Source organism: Pseudorca crassidens, chromosome X (assembly GCF_039906515.1).
Source record: "Pseudorca crassidens isolate mPseCra1 chromosome X, mPseCra1.hap1, whole genome shotgun sequence".
Taxonomy (NCBI): domain Eukaryota; kingdom Metazoa; phylum Chordata; class Mammalia; order Artiodactyla; family Delphinidae; genus Pseudorca; species Pseudorca crassidens.
The window spans coordinates 127,798,369-127,824,434 of NC_090317.1; the positions used below are offsets into that span (position 1 = coordinate 127,798,369).

At 50.6% G+C, this 26,066-nt stretch overlaps 1 protein-coding gene across 1 annotated transcript; it reads left to right on the top strand.

Moving 5' to 3' along the window:
- LOC137216323 (G-protein coupled receptor 143-like) lies at positions 1-25,906 on the top strand. Its single transcript, XM_067722260.1, is given in 10 exon segments — positions 1-201; positions 204-479; positions 3,875-3,984; positions 4,912-5,006; positions 11,195-11,287; positions 13,751-13,860; positions 15,411-15,519; positions 17,140-17,257; positions 18,437-18,680; positions 25,497-25,906. Coding segments are annotated over 10 exon segments (1,299 nt in total). The 5' UTR covers positions 1-152; the 3' UTR covers positions 25,592-25,906.
- Positions 25,907-26,066: the final 160 nt, after the last annotated feature.

The following is a 26,066-nucleotide window of genomic DNA, read 5'->3' on the forward strand; positions in this document are numbered from 1 at the left end:
TCACCCTCGTGACGCGTCTGCAGAGGCGCGACGCCCCCAGCAAGCCTGGCGCCTTGACTGCCAGCGCGGGGGATCGGGCGGGGGCTGCGGAGAGGCCCAGGGCACATGACGGCTCCCCCCCTCCCCACCCCCGCCAAGGGCCGGACCAGCACATGACCCGGGCCGGCCGGCGGGGTCCAGGCAGACACGAGCCGCATCCCCAGCACGGACCATGGCCTCCCCGCGCCTGGGGACCTTCTGCTGCGCCACGCGGGACGCCGCCACGCAGCTGGTGCTGAGCTTCCAGCCACGGGCCTTCCACGCGCTGTGCCTGGGCAGCGGCGCGCTCCACCTGGCGCTCGGCCTCCTGCGGCTGCTGCCCGGGCGCCGGCCCGCGGGCCCCGGCCTCCCCTCAGCCTCCCCGCCGGCCACGGCCCGCACCCCGGCCTCCGCCCGCATCCTGCGCGCCGCCGCCGCCTGCGACCTGCTCGGCTGCCTGGGTGAGGGCGCGCCCGCGGGTGGGGATCCGTCCGCGCGCGGTTGAGGGCGCGCGGCCCGCAGGTCGCTCCCGGCCGGGGGCGTGGATGAGCGCGCGCGGCCCCCGCCCAGGACCTGGTCGCCACGCGGGTAAGGACGCCCGGCCCACGGGTAGGAGGGCCGAGCCGGAGGCGGCTCCCCAGGGGCCGGACTGGACGACCAGGGGACTCTGCGATACAAGATGGTCGGTAAAAGTTCCTTCGGGGGACCGTTGTTTTTTTTGTTTTTTAAACAGTTTGATGTATTTGTTATTGCACTTATAGGGAAACTTTAGACGGTGCTGTGAAGGAAAACCCAGAAAATACAATGCATCCCTAAATGTACCACTAGTGAGAGACTAACAGTTAATATTTCGTGCGCGTGCACACACACACAAAATCGTTTCCAAAATGATTTAGCAGAATCAGGAAGAAACCCATATATATATATATACATATATATATGTGTATATATATATATATGTATATATATATGTATATATATGTGTATATATATGTATATATATATGTATATCTATTACACTTTTATTTACTTACTTGTTTATTTATCTATCTAAGTTTGGGTTTTATACCACAGATGGGCAAACTTGCAGCCTTTAGGCCACATCCTGCCTGCTGCCTCTTATCTATGGCCCAGGAACTAAAAAAGTTTTTACATTTTAAAGTGTTTTTAGAAAAATCTAAAGAAGAAGACTGTTTCTGACATGTAAATATTCCATGAAATGTAAATGGCAGCGTCCGTAAGTGGAGTCTTATGGGGATACAGCCATGCCCTGCACTTGTGCCTTGTTTGGGGGCATCTTGGCCCTAAAAGGGCAGAAGTGAGTGCTGAACAGAGAAACTATGGCCCGTAGAGCCTAAGATATCTTCTCTCTGGCCCTTTACAGAGACTTTGTTGACCCCTGCTTTCAACTCCAGCACGGCACATTTTACAAACCTCTATGCTAGATATTGCCAAGCATTTTAACTTTTTTATTTTGGAAATTTTTTAACATATGCAAATGTAGAGAGATTGTATAACAAACTCCCTGTACCCATCACCTAGCTTCATCTATACCCCATCCCCGTATCCCACTCTCCACTGGGTTAATTTGAAGCAGATTCCAGAATTTATATCATTTCACCCACACAAATCTCAATATATAGCTGTAGAAGATAAGAATTTTTAAAAAACATACATATCACACAGATATCACTATCACCCCAAAATAATGAAAACCAGTTGCTTAATATCACTGGTGTATGTTCAGGTGTCTCATAAATGCTATTTTACAACTGGTTTTTTCAAATCAGGATCCAAATACTGTCCATGTTTTGTAATTGGCTGACAGGTGCTGGCATTTTGGAATTGTGTTTTTCAGTCGTGTTTGCTCTTGAAGGAAAGGCTGCTGGCGGTATTTGAAGTGCCTTCCACCGCTGTGCCGTGAGGGGGCAGCAGCTTCGGGGGCCCCTTGAGTGCTTCTCTGGGCACAGGTGGCTGTGTGTCCCAGGGCCTGGTCCTCCTGTTCCTGGTTGTGTGATTGGAGACACTCAAGAATCTTGGCTTCAGATAAATGCTATGGAACCTCTAGTCACTTGCTTAGACTCGAGGAGTAAGACAGGAAGCTATAGCGATAAAATCAATTTGGTGCAGGACAATAAAATAAAAAATTGGTTTTCTTCCTGATTCTGCTAAAGCATTTTGGAAAAGCATCTTAATAATAATCTAGTTTCTGTAACTTGAATATCTGAAAATAGAGCTGCATGCAAACATCTTTTGAGGGTCAGCAAAGTAATATTCGTATATCCTTTGGCCTTTAGAAGGAAGGTGCATGACACTGCGGGCAAATGGGCAGAAGCAGGAGTCAGGGGAAGGCTTGGTGACCAGACCTCCTCGCTGAAAAATAAGAAATACAGGGCTTCCCTGGTGGTGCAGTGGTTGGGAGTCTGCCTGCCGATGCAGGGCACACGGGTTCGTGCCCCGGTCCGGGAAGATCCCACGTGCCGCGGAGCGGCTGGGCCTGTGAGCCATGGCCGCCTAGCCTGCGCGTCCGGAGCCTGTGCTCCGCAACGGGAGAGGCCACAGCAGTGAGAGGCCCGCGTACCGCCAAAAAAAAAAAAAAAAAAAAGAAATACAGATGCCTATCTCATGGGGTGGTTTTTTTCCCCCAGTTTTTTTTTAAATATCTCTTTTTTTTTTTCTTTTTTTGGCCACACCGTGCAGCTTGTGGGATCTCAGTTCCCTGACCTGGGATTGAACCCGGGCCACGGCAGTGAAAGCACAGAATCCTAACCACTAGACCACCAGGGAACTCCCTCCCCAGTTTTACTGAGACATAATTGACATATAGCACTGTATAAGTTTAAGGTGTACAGCATAATAACTTACATTTATCATGAAATGATTACCACAACAAGTTTAGTAAATATCCATCACCTCATATAGATACAAAAAAAAAAAAGTGTTTATCGAGCTCAAAGCAGAGCTCTGGACTGAAAACGACAAAGCACTATGTGGACGCAAAGCATTATTTTTGTTATCTGTGCTTAAGAACGAGAAGCTATATCTTAGGCTTTTAGTGTTCATACTCACCCTTTTAGTGGTATATGACACAGTGTATATTTGGTAGCATGTGACACAGTGTATATTTCTGTATGTGAAATACACACACAACACTAGTGTGTAACTCTGTACTGCTCACAGGTCCCCTTGAGCGGGGTGTTACATAGTGAATGCTTAAACAAAGGCTATCTATCGAATTACTTAACAGAGAACCCTAATATATGCCTTACGTGTGTATACTGTGTTGAGGAGAATCAGATATTTGGGTCAAATAGCAAGGAAAACTCACAAATAATAAATGGCAAAAGTAGATTATCAAGAGCTAATTTGTGAAAATCTTAAATGTATATTTTTTAAAGAATGAAAGAACTATCTTTTTAAACTTCAGAATGTGCTTTCTCAATCATTCTTTTTTACGTGAGGACTAGTTAACTTGGACATTAAAAATATAGCCAAGAAATATAAATTGTTATTCACATAATCACTTCTGGGTGCCAAATAAACAGACAGACAACGTTAGGGACAGCACTGTGGCTAATGGGGGTGAAGTTGAAATCAAAGTGCCTGGGATTGCTCCACTACCATAATAATTATTTTCTGAGTCTTATTTTTTTCTCTGTCTCTCTGCACACACCAGCGTGTTTCTTTCCTCCCTGTCTCCCTCACATCTTTCTCTTTCCCTTCCTATCTATCTGTCTATCTGCCTATCTATCCATCCATCCATCCATCCGTCCATCCATCATTTTTACAGAGTCAACAAGTCACCTTTAGATTTGTATTAGGAGCAGATACAAAGCATCACCTGATTCTCCCTTAGGTATCACAGTCCGGTCTACGGTGTGGTTAGGGTTCCCGAGTTTCGTGGACGACATCTCAGCCGTGAATGGGACAGACGTGTGGCCCACCGCCTTCTGCATGGGGAGTGCAGTAAGTGTACCTCCCCTGGTCTCCCCCTTCCCTCCCCTTTGCCCCGCTCCGTTACGCTGTGTCCTCAAAGCGTGGTCGCATCCCTCCCGCTAGCCCACTGTAGCTTTTAGAAATGCACACGCTCAGAGCCCTCACCCCACTGACCAGGGACCCTGGGGTGCGGGCCGTCTGTGATTTAACAAACCCTCCAGGGGCCTCTGACCCACACTCCAGTTTTAGAACCACTGTGCTAGTATGTTTGCCATCCCCACCCTTAAACACACATTCAATCCTTACCTTAGATCCAGCCACAATCAAAACCAGCTGGGCAAAAAAGGAAAAAAGAAAAAAAAAGTTACTGATTTAATGGATGTATTTACTTAACAAAATATATATTTAAAAATAGCCATTTGTCCATCCATATTGCTCTGTCCGCCAAGTTAACACTCCAGTGAATGACCTCAAAGGACACTGGTACCCTGTTGACCCGCCATCTGTGCCACAGCCGTCAGCATCTCTCCCTTCCTCCCCTCTGTTGCTTCCCAGCTGCATCCCGATGGAGCCTCTGTCTTAGTATATAGATCTCGTGCCGCTTCTAACGTACGGAGTCCCCCCGCCACCGCCTTCCTTCTACTGGGAAGGTCCTTCCTGCCCATCCTCCTTGGTCCTCAGCAAAAGAGCTTCATGCCAGGCCAAGCCGCACACCTGAGCCCTCTACCTCTGACCACAAGCGTAGCACAAGGCGGGGCTCGCTGGACCCGGTGCAGCTGAGCAGACAGGGCACCAAGGCGCACGCCCGTCCCAGGCCACATGCCGGCCTGGGTTTCCAAGCCTCTCCGGAGGGCTTTCACGTGCTGCCCCGTGACGTCAGAGGAAGTGGGCGTCTGCCAGCTCATTTCACGGAAACCCATGTCCAGGAGCTTTGACGCCGGCTCTTCCCGATTACAGATGTGGATCCAGCTGCTGTACAGCGCCTGCTTCTGGTGGCTGTTTTGCTATGCGGTCGATGCCTACCTGGTGATCCGGAGATCGGCGGGACTGAGGTATTCAGAGCAAGCCAGCTGGCTTCTGCCCTAGTTTGTTGCCTGAGGGAAGGTTGGAGACACCGCTGAGCGCTGCATCTCTGTACGGCAGACACAGCTGATCAGAACCTTTCAGCTGACCCCTCCACCGAGAAACGTCTGTTCAGCTCATTTTTATAAAAGGCTGAAGGCACAATCGAAATATCGAGGATTTCTCCAGGTGCCCCCTACCAGAAAAAAACAGGATTTTAAAACCCTGAAAACAGTATTTCAATAGATTAAATATTTGGAACACGACAAAGACTTAAAAAAAAATAAGAATTGGCATGAAAATAAAAAATTCTGATGGTGTCTAAAGGTTTAGGAGAAAAGTTCTTAGATGTATGTATTGATACAGGATGCTAAATACGGAGCCCGAGGGTTCTGGAGCTGCCAGGGGCTGCCTGGGAGGAACCCAGGAAGGGTTAGTGCCTGGGTCCTGGTGGGTTCAAATTCCTGCCCCATCACTCACTAGCTGTGTGACTGTTGGCAAGTGGCTGAACCTCTCTGGACTTCCGTTTTCTCAGCTGTAAAACAGTACCCACCTCAGGAGGTTCCTGGAAACAGTAAATGTGATAGTACCCGTGGATGGTTATGGATGGAGCCTGGCACGTAGCAGGCGCTCGGTAACTGGGAGCTGGGGTTGGAGCTGGGATGTGCACGTTATGGAGGAGACAGAAGCACAGAGAACCTACGTGCCAAAGAGAAGCAGGAGGGCACGGCGGGTGTCCTGGTCTCCGGGCTCCAGGCCCAGGAAGGATGGGTCCCCGACCAAGTTCGTGGTGCACTTCCATTAGGCCCCCTTTGCATGGAGCCCTTGTTTGCTTTTTTCTTTTTAAATAGCTTTATAAAGTTCATCTGTTTAAATGTATAAAATCCATTGTTTGTGAGCATATCCACAGAATTGTGTAACCATAACCATTATTTGGCTTTATGACGTGTTATTCATCCCCCAAATCTCTGTACTGGTTACGAGTCATTTCCCATTCTTCCCTCTCCCGCAGCTCCTGGTAACTTCACATCTACTGTCTGTCTCTGGATTTGCCTGTTCTGGACAGTTTCTGTAACTGGAATCATACAATGTGTGGCGTTTTGTATCTGGCTGGTTAAACTTGGCCTGTTATTTTCGAGATTTATCCATATTGTGGCACGCAGCAGTTCTTCATTCCTGTGCGTTGCTGAATAATACTCCATTGTTTCGCTATCTGCCTTTTACCCGTTTATCAGTCACTGGACTTTTAGGTTGTTTCCATTGTTTTGACTGCTACGAATAATGCTGCAATGAATATTTGTATGCAGGTGTTTGTGTGGACATATGTTTTCGCCATATACTTATGGGTATACACCTTGGAGTGGAATTCCTGGGTCATATAGTAACTCTGCATAACCTTGTAAGGCACTGCTGAACTGCTTTCCAAAGACTCTGTACCATTTTACCTTTGCACCAGCAATGTGTAATGGTTCCAGTTTCTCCGCATCCTTGATAACAACACTTGTTTTCTGTGTGTTTGGTTTTTTGAGATTTTAGCCATCCTGCTGTGTGTGAAGTGGTATCTCATTGTGGTTTTGATTTCCCTGATAACTAATGATGTTTAGCATCTTCTCATGTGCTTATTGGCCATTCGTGTACTTTCTTTGGAGAAATATCTCTTTGCTTCCTTTTTCCAGTTTTTAACTGGGCTGTTTGTCTTTCTTATTATTGAGTTATAGGAGTTCTTTATATATTCTGGATACAAGTACCTCATTAGATATATGATTTACAAATATCTTCTCTCATTCAGCAGGTTGTCTTTTCACTTACTTGGTGGTACCTTTTGAAGCATAAAAGTCTTTCATTTTGATGAAATCCAGTTTTTGTGTTTTTTTCTCTTATTTCTCGTGCTTTTGCTGTCATCTAAGAAACCATTGCCTAACCCGAGGTCACAAGGATTTATACCTTTGTTTCCTTCTAAGAGTTTTATCGTTTGAACAATTTTATTTAGATCTTTGAATTAATTTATGTGTGGAGGTGAGGATAGGTCCGCCTTTATTCTTTTGTAGGTGGATATCCAGTTGCCCCAGCACCACGGGTTCAATAAATTCACTTTTGAAACCAACGTGAGTAACCAAATAAAGACCATATTAAGCTACAGACTACACTGGGCAATCTTAGTGAATCACCACTCTGAGATCCTTGGTATTCCTTACGTGTATCACATCATCATTCACTTTGTCTCTCTGGCCTGAAATTTAGTACTCTCTTCAGTTTTGCGTTTCTTTCTTCTACCTTTTTGCCTTAGTTCCCAAGCTCTTACACATCTGTACAAAACCGAGGTATACTTGGTTGTGAAAATTCTGTAGGGAAGACAGTTAAGGTTAAAGGTTGCCAACCAGGTATATCAGTGAGAATTAGTTTTGGCTACATAAAATACATAAAACAATAGTGGCTTAAGATAGGAATTTCTCTTTCACGCTAAAAGAGGCCAGAGGTAGGCAATCTAGGGCTCTTATGCTGGAAATCAGGGACCCAAGCTCCTTCTCTCTTTCTGCTCCACCATTCTATTATGTGACTTCCATCCTCAAGGTATCATGGCCCAGTATGGCTGCTGGAGCTCCAGTCATCACATCAGCATTCCAGAAAACAGGAAGGAGGTAGGGGGCAATGCAAAAGGGGCCTGTTGTCCCCTGAGCCAGATCCCTTTAAGCAGGGACCTGTTTTAAGCAGGCCTGCTGTCCATGAGAGTTTTACACAACAATAACATTTTCATGTTATTGGCCAGAACTTAGTTTTCTGTCCACACTTAGCTGTAAGAGGAGGTAGGAAATACAGTTGATTATCCAAGCGTGCTGCTGCTCTGCCTGACATCCAGGTTCTGTTGCTGAGGAAAAAAGGGAGAATGACTTTGGGTAGGCAGCACGAGGAGACCTTGTCCCAGAAGCTGAGTGCAAGTGGGATGGTTCCCTCACTCAGTTTGGGAGGGATCGGAGCTAGGATACAATTAGAGGTCTCATAGACCACCACTCAGTTGTGGAGATAAGAGGAACCTTGGAGCACCGAACAGAAGCTAGAAGAGTATGTCTCCTGCTGTCATAGGAAATGCACCTCCACCCGTGAGGGACTGGAGTTGGACAGGGCTGAGTGACAGCTCTCTGGACCCGGAGAACAGACAGAGCCCTCAGAAGCCAGGACAGGCGATCAGGAAGCCCTCCTCACACCCCGGCGGGTGTTTGGAATTCATCTTGGAGCTTGGCGTTAGGATAGGCAGAAGTCTGCGGATGTGCAGGGACTAGAGGACGCCAGGCTTCCGAGGACCCGCCCATCGAACAGGAGGCGGCCCTCCAGGGATGCCAAACACCCAGATGCCTCCCAAGGGCAGGGTTCCAGGGCTGGGAAGACCGTCGGCGGTGAAGTGGGCTCTCCCATCAAAAAGGAGCGGGCCCACAGCAGAGAAATAAGACGGGTGCTCTCTAGCCACGGAGACCCAGCACCGACCTCGTCCCTAGCACAAGTCACGCTTCCCAGGGTGAGGTATCTGAGGGGCCAGCCCGGGGTGGTTTAGAGCCAGAGCTGAGCGTGCGGGTCCAGAGCCTCTGGAGCCCCTCTCTGAATCGCCAGCTTGTTTGCAGAGCCGAGGGCGGAGTGGATGCTGTAGGTGGCAATGAAGAACCTGCAGCCGGTGGAGAGGGGTCCCGAGGAATTCCCAGGCAGGGGGCCAGACTCCTCCGGTATGGCGGGATTAAACTCCACATTCCCTTCTAGATCCTTCCAGCATTTAGCTGTTTCCTTTGGCGCGGGAGAATTTTCCCTAAGCAATGTCATTAAGGCAGATTGAAAGTTAACATGTAAACTGCCTCTTGGGCTCCAGGTGCGGGAGACGCACGGTTTAGCCATGCCGACCGGCACCTGAGATCCCGGGAGAAGCTCTGCTTGCCCTAAGAAAAGGGGAGTGTGAGAGCAAAGAGGGTCGTGGGGGGCGGAGCGGCCTTCGCGTGCCCGCACGTGAAAACTGGCTTGCCGTCAGAAAAAGGGATGAGGGTCTTCAGCCGGGGCTGCTCCGGATCGATCCGCCACGGCTTTCTGGCTGTATCGGTTATTGACGTGGCCGCGGCCTGGGTCCCGCGGCCGGCTCTGACTTCCCCCCCCTCGTGGGCGTTTGGGGCCGAGGGGAACCGAGGGCCGGGCTTTGGGGAGCGCGAGCTGGCCTCGCCCTCCCACCCAGGAGATGACCCCAGCGGCTCCCTGCAGCCCAGGCTTGGCGTCTGGAACGCAGATGCCACCCTGCCACGGCCCAGCCCCTGTGCAAAGCTGCTCCTTAGTTTCCTGAGTGTCCGGCAAAGCCTGTGACTTGTGGGCAGGACAGACCCCCGCACGCTCCCAAAGCCGGACGGGCAGGGAAGGGCTGCTCCAGAACCAGCAGTGCCAGGGGAGGCGAAGGTGCAGCCGCGTCCGCGTGGCCGCCCAGTGGGCCGGCTGTGCAGTGTCTCCTCCCTGAAGCATGCCCTCTGGGCCATCTCTCTTCCCTCCTGTCTCCTTGTAGAAGGGCGTCCTTCACCGCATCCCTGACCACGCCCTTTGTCCCCACGGCGGGTCCGCAGGGTTAAAGTCCTGATGGGCCAGGGGCTGCACCCTCTGCCAGGCGTCTGGCAGAGGGTTTTTTTAAAAATTTATTTTATTCATTTATTTTTGGCTGCGTTGGGTCTTTGTTGCTGCGCGCGGACTTTCTCTAGTTGCAGCGAGCAGGGGCTACTCTTCGGGCTTCTCGCTGAGGTGGCTTCTCTTGTGGCAGAGCTCGGGCTCTAGGCGCGCAGGCTTCAGTAGTTGTGGCGCACGGGCTCAGTAGTTGTGGCGCACAGGCTGAGTTGCTCTGCGGCATGTGGGATCTTCCCGGACCAGGGCTCGAACCCGTGTCCCCCTGCATCGGCAGGTGGATTCTTAACCAGTGCGCCATCAGGGAAGTCCCATCTGGCAGAGTTTTGAGTAACAGTGGGCACCTCTGAGGGAGCAGCCCCGGGCCACGTCCCATTGCACAGAAGAGGCAAACAAAGGCTGTCTTGGAAGAGCGAGGTAGCTCTGCACGGGCTCAGGTGGCCCATCGTCCTGACCCCACCTGCAAGGCTGGCTGCCTTGAATCTCTCAGAGGGACAGGGTGGGGTGTGTGGGAGTACAGAGGTGAAGGATGGAGATGGTAACGATGAGAGAATGTGAACTATGCAGGGAATGGGGGGTAGGAGGCAAGATGGGACACCTCCCCGCTGTCCTGGATCGTCGAACCACCACACGTTTGTTAGAGACCTTCTTGGTTTGGATTGAGCATTAAGATGCTTGCATATTAGGTACGGAGGTGACTTCAGGAAGGACAGAGGCCAGGAGTTGCTTGCCTACTGGGGGAGCCAGGCACTTAGGAGGAATTATGAGGTACCCGTGCCTCACTCCTCTCAATCTTTTATTTATTTATTTAGTTAGTTAGTTAGTTGTGCCAGGTCTTAGTTGTGGCAGGCAGCCTCCTTAGTTGCGGTCACCTGCTCCTGAGTCGCGGCATGAGCGCTCCTTAGTTGCAGCAGGCGGGCTCCTTAGTTGAGGCATGCAGCCTCCTTAGTTGTGGTATGCAAACTCTTAGTTGCAGCATGCATGTGGGATCTAGTTCCCCGACCAGGGATAGAACCCGGGCCCTCTGCAGTGGGAGCGTGCAGTTTTAACCACTGTGCCACCAGGGAAGTCCCCTCCTCTCAATCTTGAAAGGCTTAGGTTGAGGGAAAGAAGCCAGACACAAAAGGCCACGTCGTGTGTGACTCCTCTTGGATGAAATGTCCCGAACAGGCAAATCCACAGAGACGGGGGGTAGATGAGTGGTTACCAGGGCCGGGGGCACAAGCATGACGGGGAAAGCCCACTGAGTGGGTCCGGGTTTCCTTCTGGGGGGATGAACATGTTCTGGAACTGGATAGAGGGGGTGCTTGCACAGCACTGTAGATGTCCTAAATGCCGCCGAGTTGCTCATTTTTAAATGGTGAGTTTGATGTTATATGAATTTCACCTCAATCAGAGGAAAAATAAAAACCTCCCAGGCAAAATCGGGCAGCTGTTTGCCAAGGGTTTGCTCTGCGTGCATCTTCCTGCCGCTCGCGGAGCTCGGGGCTTGGTCAGTGCTGGACCTCAGGCGTGGCCGCCCCTCTGCCCCTTCTTCCCCCAGTACCATCCTGCTCTACCACATGATGGCCTGGGGCCTGGCCGCACTGCTCTGCGTGGAGGGAGCATTCATGCTGTACTACCCTTCCGTGGCCAGGTAAGCCGGGGCTCCCAGCAAGCCCACTCCCCCGACGCCTGGACCTCCCCCCCCCGCCTCTCTTGCAGGAGACGCCCAGGCACTGACCCCGAGCGGGCGGGCAGGCCATCGTCCTGGATCTGTGCAGCTGAGAGCACAGTGGCTGGCACCTTGAGTTAGCGTCCCTGCCTCTGCCTGTCCCCTGCGTGTGGGTTGGTGTTGTGCGCGGTGTGGATGCAAAGCTGGGGCCACGGCTCCCCCGTACCAGCCTGTGTGCCAGCCTCCAGGCCTGTCCCCCTCCAGACGGACGCAGCCTTCCCCTGCCCACTGTTTATTTTTCATTCTTCAAACCAGCTTCCTCTGGGCGAGCAGGTGAGTTGAGCGTCCCAAGAATGAGTTGGAGATGGCTGGAAGACACAAAGGGTCGCTCGCTCTTGACAAGCTTATTTTAAGCCTCTGCTGTCTGCACTTTCTCACCTCTCTCCATCCTGTGCTGTTCTGAACACAGACACTGGGCGATGTGGCCTCTGAAATTGTCTCAGGCATTTCTTCAAGTTTAAAACCCCATCAGTGCAACCACTTGTAAAGCCTCAAGGTCCCTCCAAGGATATATACTCTAATTTTCAATGGAAAGCTGAAAAACAGAGGTTGGACATTGTCTCTTTGTCTGTGACTTCAGGGCAGTGTACACCCGGGATCAGCACAGCGCAGCCCTCAGGACAGATCCGGCCCTCTGCCCTGCTCTTGTAAATAAAGCTTTATTCGCACACAGCCGTGCCCATGTGTGTATGTATGGTCTATGGCCAGTTACACATTAGAGCTGAGTAGTTTGACAGAGGCTATGAGGGTTCTGGAGGCTAAAATATTGACTATCTGCTCCTTTACAGAAAAAGTTTGCTGACCTGTGGTGTAGACCGTTTCTGCCCCTTCTTTTTCGATTTCTTGTAGCCACTCACTCAGATGTCTCCACGTTGGTGTTGCTTTGTGGCCTCTGTGTAGATCCCTCCAAACAGCCCACTCTCCCCAGGAACCCTAAAAGGACAAGTACAGAGTTAGCAGCTGTTACAGAGGGATGCGCTTAATTGGAAAGGGAGTTTTTATCTCTGGCCTCCACCTGTGAGATCCTGGGGACGTTGCGTCTGAGCGCGAGGGAGCCATTGCTGCAAGGACACTCAGGAACGCCAAGGTGCCCCGCGGTCTCCAGGCCGCCCCCTGAAGCATCTCCATCCTTCCTCATATCCACCCTCAGAGCCCACGACGACCCAGAGCCCTCGGCGCTCTGCAGGCTCCCACCCTCTCTCGTTTGTTCCTTACATTCAGTACAGGCACCCGAATCTCATCTCTCCCCCCTCTTGTTTCCCTTTCTCCCCTCAAGCCCTTCCCGACCACAGTTTAGCTTTCACAGCTCAAGAGGAAAGCTTCTGTTAAAAAGGAGGTAGCAAAAAAAATAATAATAATAAAATAAAAGAAGGTAGCAACACAACATTGTAAGTCAACCATACTCCAATAAAATACGGCTTTCAGGGTAAAAAACAAAACACGCAAACCAAAAAACAGAAAGAAGGCACCATCCTCAGGTGGTACTGTCATCCTTAAGGCAACAAAGATGGGCACTGCATTTTTCTTACCTGTTTCCATGCACTTTCAGCCACTTTCCCCTCTGGTGTGAGCACTTCATACCTATGAAAACGAGAGCAGTAGCGTTTTTATCACTCCACCTTCCGTGGCCACAGGAGCTGTTCCCTCCTCTGCTTTTCCACCCCGTCTGGGGTCGGGCCTGGGCAACATCCCCTCTGCTTTGGATTCTCTCTTCCTCTTTGCCGTTCTCCTCTACGCTATGTATTTGTTAACTGATAGCCCCGGCCTCGGTAGCATACCTGTGTGTGGCACCCACCGTGTCCTGTGGTGATAGATGATTCTCAAGACCCATCAGTAGAAATCCGGGTCCCCCTCCCCGAAAAGAACCCCTGAAATGATTACCTGTCACCATGACAACAGATATCCTGTGCCGTGTGAGGCTCGGGTATTTTGATAGTCGAGGACAGAGCTTGGATCCTATGCGTGATGTCAGCCAGGCTTAGCTGACAGCTGTAGTAAGTGCCGAAAACCCAGCAGGTTCGTAGAACGCCTTTGTCTTGTTTGAAAGACAAATGGGGGAGACCCACTTGTTTGAGAGACCCAGTGGGGGAGTTGGGGGGGATCCACCACCCCAGAGCGCCTTTTGCCCTCTTCACCTTTTCCCAGCAGGGAACTTTAAAAGCTCCCTGATTCACGAGACACAGAACCGTGACTGACCCTCCTTCTTCTGTGATTTAATGCTTGTCCGCAGACGTGAGATACGAGTCAGGTTTCCTTCGGGCAGAGTCAGAAGCCGATCTGTGTGTTTCCTTCGATCTGGTCCTCTTGTCTCGACTTGCAGATGAGTCGGCGTATCTCAGGCAGAGCCCCGGTGTTTTGGAGAATGACCCGGCTTTCCTCCCTCAGGTGTGACAGGGGTCTGGAGCACGCCATCCCCCACTATGTCACCACGTACTTGCCTCTGCTGCTCGTCCTCGTGGCCAACCCCATCCTGTTCCGAAAGACAGTGACTGCAGGTAAACCCAGGGAAGTGCTCTGGGGGCGAGGCCGCGGCTACGGCCCCAGGCCACGGGCTCTGATCATTATCTAGGACCATGGACCTCATGTGTCATCCTCCAGACAGGAGCACAGTACAGGTGGGGAAAGTGAGGGGGTTTAATAAACGAGAGGGAGCGAGCCTACTCAATTATGGGCTGTACGAGTCCTTGGCCAACGTCTGCTAGCTCAAAGCCGGGACCAGGAGACGTTTCACTTCTGTCTGGGCTCCTCCTGAGTCTGCCATGGGCGTGCCCCAGAGGACCCCAGTGGCCTTGGAAAACTGCGGAGGGGAGACGGGATCAGGAAAGGAAAGGGCAGCCGAGGGGAAGGGATGGATGTGGACTGAGCCGTCCTGGGAGCCTGGGCCCTCCCCGTGATGTCTGGGCCTGTGTCTTCTCCCATTGGGCAGTAAACAGGAAGGAGAGCACAGGAAGTGAGTCAAATGCATCAGGAAGAACTGGGTGAAAGGGATCTTGTGAGTCAGCAGAATGCACTGGACAGACCTCCCGGCCAAGGCAGGGGACCTGCATTCCAGCCCCCATCCCGTCCTCAAGGAAACGTGCCCTGAGGCAAGTCTCCAGGCCCCTCATGCCGCCCTGTGGGTCCCTCACGGGCAGAATGAGAAGAAAGAAACACACCTTAACAGAAAGGTCACTTGATGATCAGCTGTGGGTTGCAGAAATTGAACCTAAGTGAAGTGCTCTACCACTAGGGAGAGAAAAATCACTGCAGCTCTTTGCATATCTGCATTTAAAACTAGTGTGCTGTACACCTGAAACTAACACAACATTGTAAATCAACTATACGCCAATAAAAATTAAAAACAAAAAACCCCTCCCCCCAAAAAGCTAGTCTATTAAATATAGCTTTTTTTTTTAACAAAATTGCATTAAAAAATAGTGATTTGATTACATCAAACAAATGAAAATGACTTATAGAATAAAGACCGGAAGGAAATACACTAAGATGCTAACGATGGTTGTCTCTGGGTGAACTACGGGTTATCAATTCTTTTCTAAACTTTTTTGTATTTTCCAACTTGTCTACAAGGATAAATGTCAAATCTTTCAACATTTTACAATAGTGAGCATGCATTATTTTTATAGTAAAAAATATAAACCGTAAACACATATAGTTCCCGAACTAGTAAAACCCAGATAAAATCCAGAGTGTAGTTAACAGCACTGTACCAGTGTTGACTTCTTCATGGTGACCAATGTGACTATGGTTGTGTAAGATGTTAACTCTGGGGACAGCTGGGTGTAGGTATACGGGAACTCTCGGTACTGTCTTTGCAAATCTTGTGTAAATCTAGAGTGATTCCATAGTAAACGTTTAAAAACTCTATATTCCCGTGAGTCTCCGAGAAGTCCCACGTGCAGGTGGTGAGGAAAGCACGGCCGGGTCTCGCTGGGCGTCACGGCCTCCTGGCTCTGCTTCGGAGCTCCCACCTGCTTTACTGCCCTTCCTTTGCACGCGGGAAACGTAAATAACCAAATGACGTGCTGTTCCCCTCTGCTCTTTACAGTGGCCTCTTTACTAAAAGGAAGTCAAGGAGTTTACACGGAGAACGAGAGGCGGATGGGAGACGTGATCAAGACCCGATTTTTCAAAATAATGCTGGTTTTCATTATTTGGTAACCTTTCTTCTTTTTTTAAAAAACTGTCCCTGGGAAGGGAAATGCAAACCGCCTGTCATTTGCTTTTCCAAGTGTGACCTGAAAGTTCCAAAGGCAAGAGTCTTCGGAGAGGAAATTTTTGAAACTTGTGCTAGGTGCCTTTGGAGGAAATGCTTGCGAGACAGGAAGGCAAGTCTACCATCCGTGAACTTCTGGAAAGCTATTCACATCTACTCAAACTACATAAAGAGCCCTAAGAACGAAAAGTCCCGAGTTTAGTTTTGATGCGTCCCACCCATATGCCTCCGGAGTTTTGCCCCGTCGCTGGGGTTAGCATTTAAATCAAGTGCCTTCTAAGTCCACCCATTGGCAGCAGGCTTTTTTTTTTTTTTTTTTTGCCACGCAGCATGTGGGATCTTAGTTCCCCGACCAGGGATCGAACCCGCACGTCCTGTAGTGGAAGCGTGGAGTCCTAACCACTGGACCACCAGGGAAGTCCTTGCATCAGTCTTGACACCAGGATTCCTGTATCTGACAAGATACAAGGGCAAGGACCCATCTTTAGTGTTATGACTCACCGCTCAGGCAAGAAGGGTAGAGTGGGACTTCCCCGGCGGTCCAGTGGTTAGCACTCCACGCTTCCACTGCAGGGGACATGGGTTCCATCCCTGGTTGGGGAACTAAGATCCCACAAGCTGCGTGGCATGGCCAAAAGAATAAAAATAATAATAAAAAAAGAAGGGTAGAGAGCAATCTTCCTGTCCTCAACTGTCCACGCACCCCCATTCCCCCACCCACCCCCCCTCCCACCACAGGTGTCCTGCCCCAGCGTTTCAAGTGGGTGTGCTGGGCATAGACCTGTGACCAATGCAAAATCGACTGGAATCAGGAAACACTTCGCTGTGGTGAAGCAATGCTTCGCAAGACAGAGCACGCCTTTGTGGTGTTAATAATTGATGTGATGCAAGCAGGTTTGTTTGCACAGTCTCCTACGAGAGACGTACATTAGCTCCCTCTAAAAATACACTGAGCTTGTGGTTTCAAACGTCACCTCCCTGCCAAGAATAACCTCAAAAAATTCAAACATAAAATGTCAAGATTTGTTTTGGTCTCCATCAAAACATTAGCTTACTCTTCAGAGGAAGGATGAACTCTGGGTTATTTGACATGTGCTAGAACCTTCCACCTGATGTGGTGTTGAGTGCGACCATCGGAAGGATATGTTGGTCTCTGCTTTGGGCTGAGAGGGGTGGCATGTCTTACGTCAGGTTCTTGGTGTGCTGCGTCCTCCTTGCTAAGCAGCACTGCCCCCGCCCCAGGACTTCTAGGTGTCGGGAGGCATGGTCCCTGACCCCCAGCGTTAAAAATGAATTGTGGGGGCTTACCTGGTGGCGCAGTGGTTGAGAGTCCGCCTGCCGATGCAGGGGACATGGGTTCGTGCCCCGGTCCGGGAAGATCCCACATGCCGCGGAGCGGCTGGGCCCGTGAGCCATGGCCGCTGAGCCTGCGCGTCCGGAGCCTGTGCTCTGCAACGGGAGAGGCCACAACAGTGAGAGGCCCGCGTACCACAAAAAAAAAAAAAAAAAAAGAATTATGTCACATGTTCTCTTCACCTGTGGGCCATTTTCTTTCTAACAGTTGGGTGTCGAATATCATCAATGAAAGCCTTTTATTCTATCTTGAAATGCAACCAGATATCAATGGAGACTCTTTGAAACAGGTCAGAAATGCAGCCGAGACCACATGGTTCATGATGGTAGGTCTATCTTAATTTAAAATGTTCTTCCTAAAGAAAAAAAAAAAAAACAGAAGGGATAAAACCACTCAGAAGTATGATCTATATGTTATTTAAATAGGCAGGGAGTTGAATAGGTTCCTGGGATGCTAACATCTGGCCTGGGTCCACGAGCTAGCTGTTTTCATTCAGTGTTGGGGTCGTTATTAAATGGACATGACTCTGGTAAATCAACTTGGCAAGTGAATCAAACCTTTCAGGCTGATTTAAAATATCAGGGAATTTCTCTTGAAGAAATGTTTCAGACTGAAAAAACCATAGGGATGTAGGTATTGCTTATAACACTGTCCGTAGTTATGAAGCATTATAGGTAACCCACATTGTTTTAAACAAAAGGGAACGGTTAAGTTAATGATGGTCTTTGATCTTGAGGAATCTTACGCCGATGTCGAAGATGACAGTGTAAAAAAATGACAATTGTGAAATCTAGTGTTCCGTGAAACATGCAAGATCTAATAATTATACTGATTTCAACTACCTAGTAACACGTGCATGAAAAAATATTGGCGAGAAATACACAAAATCATGATAAGGTGGAAAGAGCATGGGTCGCTTCCCTCAGTGTTTTCATCATATTGCATTTCCAAATACAAAAATCCACACACGAGCTGTTCGTGGAGAGATGCACGGTGCCCTACACAGAATTAAAATGTATGTTGCTTCAGAGTCGGGGGAAAGCTGACGCAGGAGGGTAAGACCCACACTGCCTGCCTCCACCCCTGCCCGTGCCGTGGTCACGTGCAGGGACCACACGTAAGCAGAGTTTCCTGGACTGACAGGCTCAGGTGCCTTTGTGCGGTCACATCCTAACAGGGGCGCGAGGGGCAGGGCCCCGAGTCCCTGCGAGGGAGCACGGCCACGGGCCAGAGGTGAGACAGCCCGGCTGGGCCGCGCAGGGCCTTCCCTCTCCCGCCTCCTCCCTGGTCTGACTCAGGTCCTCTCCCCACGCCACCTCCCGTGTCTTCGGGCACCTTTGAGGGCGCAGCACCGCCAGCCAATCTGTCTCGCCCCACACCGGCCAGTGGGGCAGGTCGCAGTGAGGCCAGCCCAGCGGGCCCCGAGTCACCCTGGGAGCACCCAGTGCTCTGATTCCCACCGTCCCACCCTGACTCACCCCTGTCTCTCTGTCCTCCCTGCCAGGGGATACTGAATCCAGCCCAAGGGTTCCTGTTGTCCCTGGCCTTCTACGGCTGGACAGGCTGCCGCCCGGCTTTTCAGGCTCCCAGGAAGGAGATCCAGTGGGAATCGATGAGCACCTCGGCCGCCGAGCGGAGTCCCCCGTCCCTGCGGGGCTCCCATGAGCCCCGGGAGAGCCCCGCTGCCAGGAAGGAGGTGCGGGCCGGCGGGCACACTTCCGACGAGGCCGTGAGCCTGCTGTCTGAAGGTAAGAGCCCCTCCGCCAAGGCAGGTGGACGGCGGGGCCCCGGCTCCCCTGGAAGTGCTTTATCAACGGCCACGTGGCTGGTGCATAGCATTTCCGTCCTGATGTCTGGAACCTGCTTCAAGGCGAGAGTGGAAAGTGACAGCGTTAGGTCTCATCGCGTCATCCACCTCTCCTTTTACTATGACAGTGGTACCTTTTCTCTAGTTATTAAGCACTGTAGCCTTGTAATAATTATGAGCGGCTCCACCTTGGGCTGGACGGCCTTTTGAATAGGAGCAAAACTGCCACTTCAAACCCGTCGCGAACGTTTGCCGTCAGACAATGAATGGTACGACCTGTCGCGAACGTTTGCCGTCAGACAAGGAATGGTACGACCTGACCTCAGCAGCTTTTAGATGCCGCTTGGTCTGTCCACCTCATTCGGGGACATTTAAGGGAACATGCTGGTCGTCCAGTGCTGGCTCTTCTGATCTGCCCTTTTCATTTCAAGACTCTAGCACTGTGGTCCTCAGATGGGTCCTGTTTTTAAACTCCTGTTTAATCGGATTTGGGGTTATGTCTATTAACCCAGCCGACAAGGAGGAAGAAAGTTCAAGGCCCCAATAATGTCTCTCTAAAGATTGCCGTCTACTAAACCTATTACATACATTTTATATTTATATATTCATGTATACTATTTATATATATAAATATATATATACATTTATATATACATTTATATAAATTTATATATTTATAAAATATATAAATAAACTATTATATGTACTTTTCATTAAACATACTGTAACCTTATAATTTATCATTTGCTCTGTATTCTGAATTTACTATTACAAAAAGCTCACTTATATTCTAATCAAGATGGGTAATGAGAGAGAAAAATCACTAGACCTATGATCCTTATTCCTAACGAAATCTCAGGGACTGTCATGGTTATGATAACTGATTAATTTTACTGTCCCTGGTCTATGCAGACCTTTATTCCCTTGAAAGATTCTTCTTGAGCAGACATTTTGCTGTTAGCATTGAGTAACAAGACTGGAAATTCTTTACAAGAAGCGGACACATGTTTGCTGCACCTCTTCTGGGGGTCGGGGGGTTGATTCCCACAAATGCTGCTTGGGGAGGAGGCCACCCCATGCCCTCCTTCTGTCCCCACTGAGGCCCTGGAGCCCCTCCCTCTTCCCACTTCATTACACTGGGGCTGGTTGCAAATGCTTTTAACCAGAATGCATCACCCTGCAACCCATGTACCATCTTGCACTCATGCTTGACCACTGCACGTGGTAAGGGCCCAACAGTCGTTTGTAATAATTATGTTAAATTACACATTTTTGATGGGAAATTAGTTCTAAAAGGCCTAAGAGTAATTAATTGTAAGCTGTAAAGACTTCTTAGACGTAAGATTTAAAGAATTCTTAGTAACATAGAGTTGGGGTACTGTGTCAAATATATCTCAAAAGAGCTGGGGAAAAAGTTGAGATCTTCTTAACCAATTTTTTAGTAAGAATTTATAATGAGTAAGCACTTTCTTTGAATAAAAGCAACATTTGTGAAGCTTGTTAGAAGCAAGGTGACATATGGTCTAAGTATAAGGAATGGACTTGCTACGCAGGAGCCACGATGACACCCTCCAGGGAGGGCTCGTGGCTTCTGGGCGCAGGACTGTCCATCTCGGCCTCCTCCAAGTGAGCTGAGGACTACAGCCCTTCCTGCAAATCTCACTCAGTATTTCTTGACCTCTAACAGGGTGCTAACGACAGTGATTTTCGTAAGATTAAATAGATCTTTGTGCTATGTGCTTAAATAGTGCTGGGACACAGAGGGCATTCCATAAATGCTAACTCTAGTAAGCATACCTAAACCCCATTACATATTCATAACCTGAGCGGAGACATGGAGCAAATGTTGGCGAGACAGAGAATGAAAGAGTCCGTGAAAATTTCCAATCTGCGTTTAAAGTATGAAGGCAGAGCGATCTGGGCAAACGATGTGGATACGTGTCAGGAAACAAGCCCAGGGCAGAAGGATCCCCACGCAGGAGACTCCTGTTCTTATACCACAGGCCGTACACGCCGCTGCCAGGACCCTCAGGAAGCGGCAGCCTTCTGCCTACAGTGGTAATCTTGGAAATGAGATACGGCTGGCTTGGTCTTGGGCCGTTTCCTTTCTCCTCCTTCCCAGCCGCTTTGCTTTTAGTCTCTTTAGTAAAGGGAGGGAGCTACTCATAATACAGAAAGTACTATTACATGTGGGAGAAAAGCCCAGAGATGCAAACTCGAAGCAGTAAATACAGTTAGGCTTCTCCCTGTTTGCATCGGTTAAGATGAAGCTTGACTGGTTTATCATATCCTTAAGCCTCTACTTTAGGATTCACTTCGAGGCCAACAGGCTTCCTCTGAGCCTCCGAAAGGAAGTATCTGACGTGGTGTCTGGCACTTACAAGTCAACCGAGTTTGAACAAATATTCATCGAGCCTCTGCAACATGGTCAACGGCGTTTTAGCTGAGGGGCGGGGCGGTGTGTGTGGACTGTGCGTGTCCCTGGGAAGGATCATGTAGGAAACTTGCAAGTGTCAGTTAAGTAAAGACAATACTGTATTTTATTCTAAAAAGTCTGATGCGTTAAAGGAACACAGAAAAGGCAGGGCCTCTGTTGGTGTTGGCGCATGGGTGAGGGCTTCTGGAGGAGGTGATGTTCAGACTGGGTCTTGCACCGCAGACTGGAATGGGAGGGGAGGAAGCCCGGAGGGCGCCCCGTGTGGAGACTTAGGGCAGAATGTCTGTACGTTGTTCAGGGGTGGGCACAGCGTGGGATTTGTGGGAAGCTGGAGAGGCAGGTCGGGAACAGATAACGAAGGGTTTTTACAGATTCTGCTAAGGAGTTGGCATCTTATCTAGTGGCCAGCGAGAGGCCAGTTAAGGTTTTTAAGTGGAGAGATGCACTCAGATTTGCTTGTAGGACTAGCCTAGCGAATGGATGTGGGAGAGTTGATTGGATGATCATGCTTCGTGACCATGGCAACAGCTAACATTGAGGGGATCTGTGCGTAATTCTCTATGACAACTTCGTTCAAAATCGCATCTTTATGATTTCCCTTGGGACTAAAAGTCAAGAAAAAAGGGTACTTCTCACAAATAAGCAGAAACCCGGTTGGTTTTTATCTGGTGAGCACCAGAAACCCTTAAAGTATTATCTCCTCTGTCCATGAGCTTTACGGAGCGTAGTGTCAGATTTCCGGCCCTTCTTTAATAGGGACACTTTGTGCTCACAAGGGAAAAGTTCAGGATCTGATGGATACTTTAACCTTATCATTGCCTTCAAAGGTTGGGGTGTGTATTTCTCAGGAGATCTGCTCCCCTAGCCTTCAACGTCACCCTGGACCAGGTTCCCCCAAGCCCTGCCCACCGGCAGGGGGCACGGCGGGACGGCAGTGGAGCTGGGGGCGTGGTCACAAAGGGGACACGTCTTAGGCGGAGGCCTGGCGGGGAGGGGCGTTGAGGAGAACAGGCCTTCCCTTGCTGTGGCAGAGGGGCGTGGCCACAGGGATAGGGGTGTGGCTGTGGACAAGATGGACCACAGGGTATAAAGGATTGCGTCAGTGGGGTAGGGCCGAGACGCGGGGCATGTGGGGAGACGAAGAAGGCTGTCGTTAGAAGAGAGCACATGTAGTGTGTCCACAGGTAGGAAGCTTGTGGCCTATGCAGAACACAGTGGATGGAAGTGAGGGGGCGTAACTGTCTGTCTCTCTCGCACGTCTTTTCTCTCCCCCCAAGTGTCTTTACCACAATTCCGTGTCTCTCACAATACCCTAGTTCTTGCACCATTCCCTCTCACCCACAATTGCCCTTTCTCTCCCCAATCCTTTGCTGTTCCCACAATTCTCCATCCTCTCCCACAACCCCTTGCTTTACTCAGAGTTCTGTGTTTCTCCCACAGCCCCCTATTGCTCCCACAATTTCCCATTTTCTGCCACAATTCTGGAATCTTCATGGTTTCTCACAAATCTCTTGTCTTCTACAGTTCCTTTTGCTACTGCATTCCACCGCTCCCCAAATTCTTTTTCTCGGAGAGATTTCTGTTCTCCAGCATAATTCCTTCTCTCTGACAATTGCCCGTCATCTCCCACAGTTCTCTGTCCCACAATGCCTCTCTTCCACAACGGCTAGTCTCTCCCACAGTACTCTCTTCCCCATAATTCTCAGTTCTGCCTGGCAATTCCGTATCTCCCCCACCTCCCACCAAGTTTCTGCCGTTTCCCACAGTACTCTCTCTCCCACCATTGCGTCTCTGCACATCTCTTTATCCTCCATCACAGTTTCACAATCCCCAAATTCCCTGTTCTCTCCCACACTTCCCCGTTACCGTCCCCATTTCTCTGTTCTCTCATACACCTCGTTCTTTGTGATTCTCTCTGCCGTCACTTGCCCCTCCACGTACCACCAGGTGGCGCCATAGGTTGTGTTTGCCAGGGGAGTGTGGGAGGGAACAACCCCAGGGCCTCCAACTCTGTCGGGCTGGCGGGACCCAATTCAACACTTTGAAGGGGACGCAGGCCCAGGGGTTGTACGCTCTCTATGGCTCATGCAAGTAACCACCTGGTTGGGATTTCTGATCTAGGGCCTCGAGGTTTTAAGGGATCCAAGAGCAGCAGCTGAGGGCACCGGGGCATCCAACATGCCTTCCCAAATGTTAGGTCTGCGTGGAGCCAGGAAGTTCTCGAGAACCTGCCTGGGCTTGCAAGGCTCCCTGACGGGAGTTGCTAGGAAGGCGCTCGGCCCTTGGGCACTGGGAGGTCGCTGGCGGCTGCATTTCCTGCACGCACACTCAGATGTGCACATGCACCGACAGAGAATTAGTCCCTCACCCCCACCATGGCCTTGTCGTGACACAAAGGGGTCTCCTCCGTGGAGCCCCGGGGGACGGGGAAGGAAGCAGGAACTCTGAAAAGGGGGGCAGAATATGTCCCAAAGCGTCAGGTAACGGGCCAGATCTTGATCCCGAGCCCCCGTGTGACCCTCCAACCCAGAGGCTTTTTGAAAAGACCACAGAAATCGCACACAAGCTCCCACGAGCCCAGGACGCGCTCATGAACGGCGAGCGACGCCGAGAGAACCGAGCCTTCGGGGAAGCGCCAGCGAACCCCTCCGGAAGCGCAGGTTCCCCGCTCCCACCCTCCCCGTCGGAGGCACCGGCCCTTCCCCCGTCGTCTGAATTCCTTCCCCGCCCCTTGGTGGGCTCTTCACGCTTGGGGCGGCTCCCTCCGACCTGTGTGGTTGGCCGCAGGCCGCTGTGGGGTGTGGGTGGTGGTGGGGACGGTGCTGTGTCGGCCACGCCGCAGACCCCGCGCTTGCGTCCTCTTGGGTAATATCGTCACCTGTTCCTGTAGCTCCGGCTTCCCCAGGCATTTCCAAGCCCACAGAGAGCTGACGGCCTCTCCTTTTCCCCCTGAAGTGTCCTCGGAAACTCTGCATGTGGCTCTTCTTACTGCGGGCTTCTTCCTGCCGGTTTTACACGTTAGTCTCCGTGAGTGCTCTGCGGTGCCTGCGCCGTGTCCCACCGACGTCAAGGCGGTGACCCCACGGTATTTAGCCATTCAGCGTTAGTTTATCGTGCCGGGGCCTTGTTTAGGCACTACAGATACTGTGGCGACTAAGGTAGACAAATGGCGCTGTCCACTGAGACTCTCCGTATGATTATATAATAATTATTATATCAGCATTTGTGAATGAAAGTCTCAAAGAACTGTACAACATTCAAGGCGGCGAGAAGTGCTGCGAAGAACAACACGCCAAGAGGGGGCAGGAGAGTGGTTTTAGATACGCGTCCCAGACACCTCCTTGAGGAGGTAACATTTGAGTGGAGACCTGAATGCAGTGTGGGAGTGAGCCATGAGAAAATCTGGAGCGCTTTGCGGGCAGAAAGAGAGATGTGCAAAGGCCCTGGGGCAGCACTGAGCTTGGATGTAAGAGAAGCATGTGCCTGAGGTTGTGAGTGAGCAGAGGGACGTGAGGGGAGGAGGCTGCAGCCGTCAGCGGGGCCTCTCGGTGGAGGGAGTTGGGATTTGGAGATGTTCCTGAAGGGCAGTCACCTGCCCCATGCACCGCTGAAAAGTCCACCCTTCTCTGCGTCTTCCTTCGCTGTATTCCGGACACACCCCCCCTAGAACCTGGCACCCGGCAGGCGAGCCTGGATATTTGTGGAGTGATATCCGTAGAAAGAACAATTCAGACATCTGTTGCAAAGATCTCCCACACCTTCTAAAGGAAGGCGTGTTGTTGGGGTGATTAAACAGACCTCCAGGATTACTCTTTTGGCTGGAGTGACGTTTGCTTTCACTCTACTGATGGTTACCTACATCCCTCCTCTTAAGTTTTAGTAAGAGGAGTCCTTGGGGCACCTCGTGGAATTGAGAGCAGGTGGCCGGGCGACCCCGGAGCCCTGTTGCCCCCGAGTGACCCCTGGGGCAGCTGAGATCTCGGGCCCCTTAGACAGCGTGTTCCAGGGCTCCGAAACTCCCCCGTGTCAACAGTCTGTTTCCGTTTGGGCTGCAGCACCCACAGGGTTCGGCTGAGATGCGGTGAGCTGCCCAGTGGTGAGGTCTGGAGGAAGGGAGACAGGGTGGACCTCCCTTCAGGGAGGTCATACATCAGCTGCCCCAGGTGATTCTGTAGGACTTTTGTCCTTCGGAATGATTTAACCACGTGTAGGTGAAAGTATCATGTACTTTTCTTTTTTAAATACAGACGGTTGTGAAGCTTGTGAAAGACGTTCTCGGACACGGACACCGTCACGTGACAGTCTTTTTTTCCTCTCCAGGTTCTGACTCCAGCACAATTGAAATCCATATTGCAAGTGTGTCCCGCAACGGAAAGGGGACTGAATCTGTTCCAAAAGCCCAGGGAGACCTGTGAGAGGACGAGATAGAGGTCCAGATCCCGTCTTCCTCAGACTCCACGTTTCTCATCCCTTAGGACTGTGATCTCGCCTGCAGTCAGCGCACTGCATGGTGTAGCATCCCCCCAAATCCCACTCCCGTCACCACGTTAGTGTATTCCCCAAGATCCTCTTTGTGGTAGGAGGGATGATCCGTGAGCCTGCGCTTGGGGATGGCAGGGCGGGGCTTTCCAGATCAGACACTCTCCACTGACATTCGTTTTTCTGATCTGGCTGTAATGTAAATGCCAGACCCAGGTCCTTGGAAAAGTTAATAAACGAGCTGTGTCCGAGCTCCCAGCCTGCCTTGGATTCTGTCTGAACAGCACCTCCACAGAATGCTCTTGAGTCAGATAGTGATGATGCCAAAAGGCCACGAGAAGAGGCAGCAGGACCGACGGAGCACCGAGGAGCAGCTGCACAGCAAGCTCCTTATCCACCACTAGGGGGCAG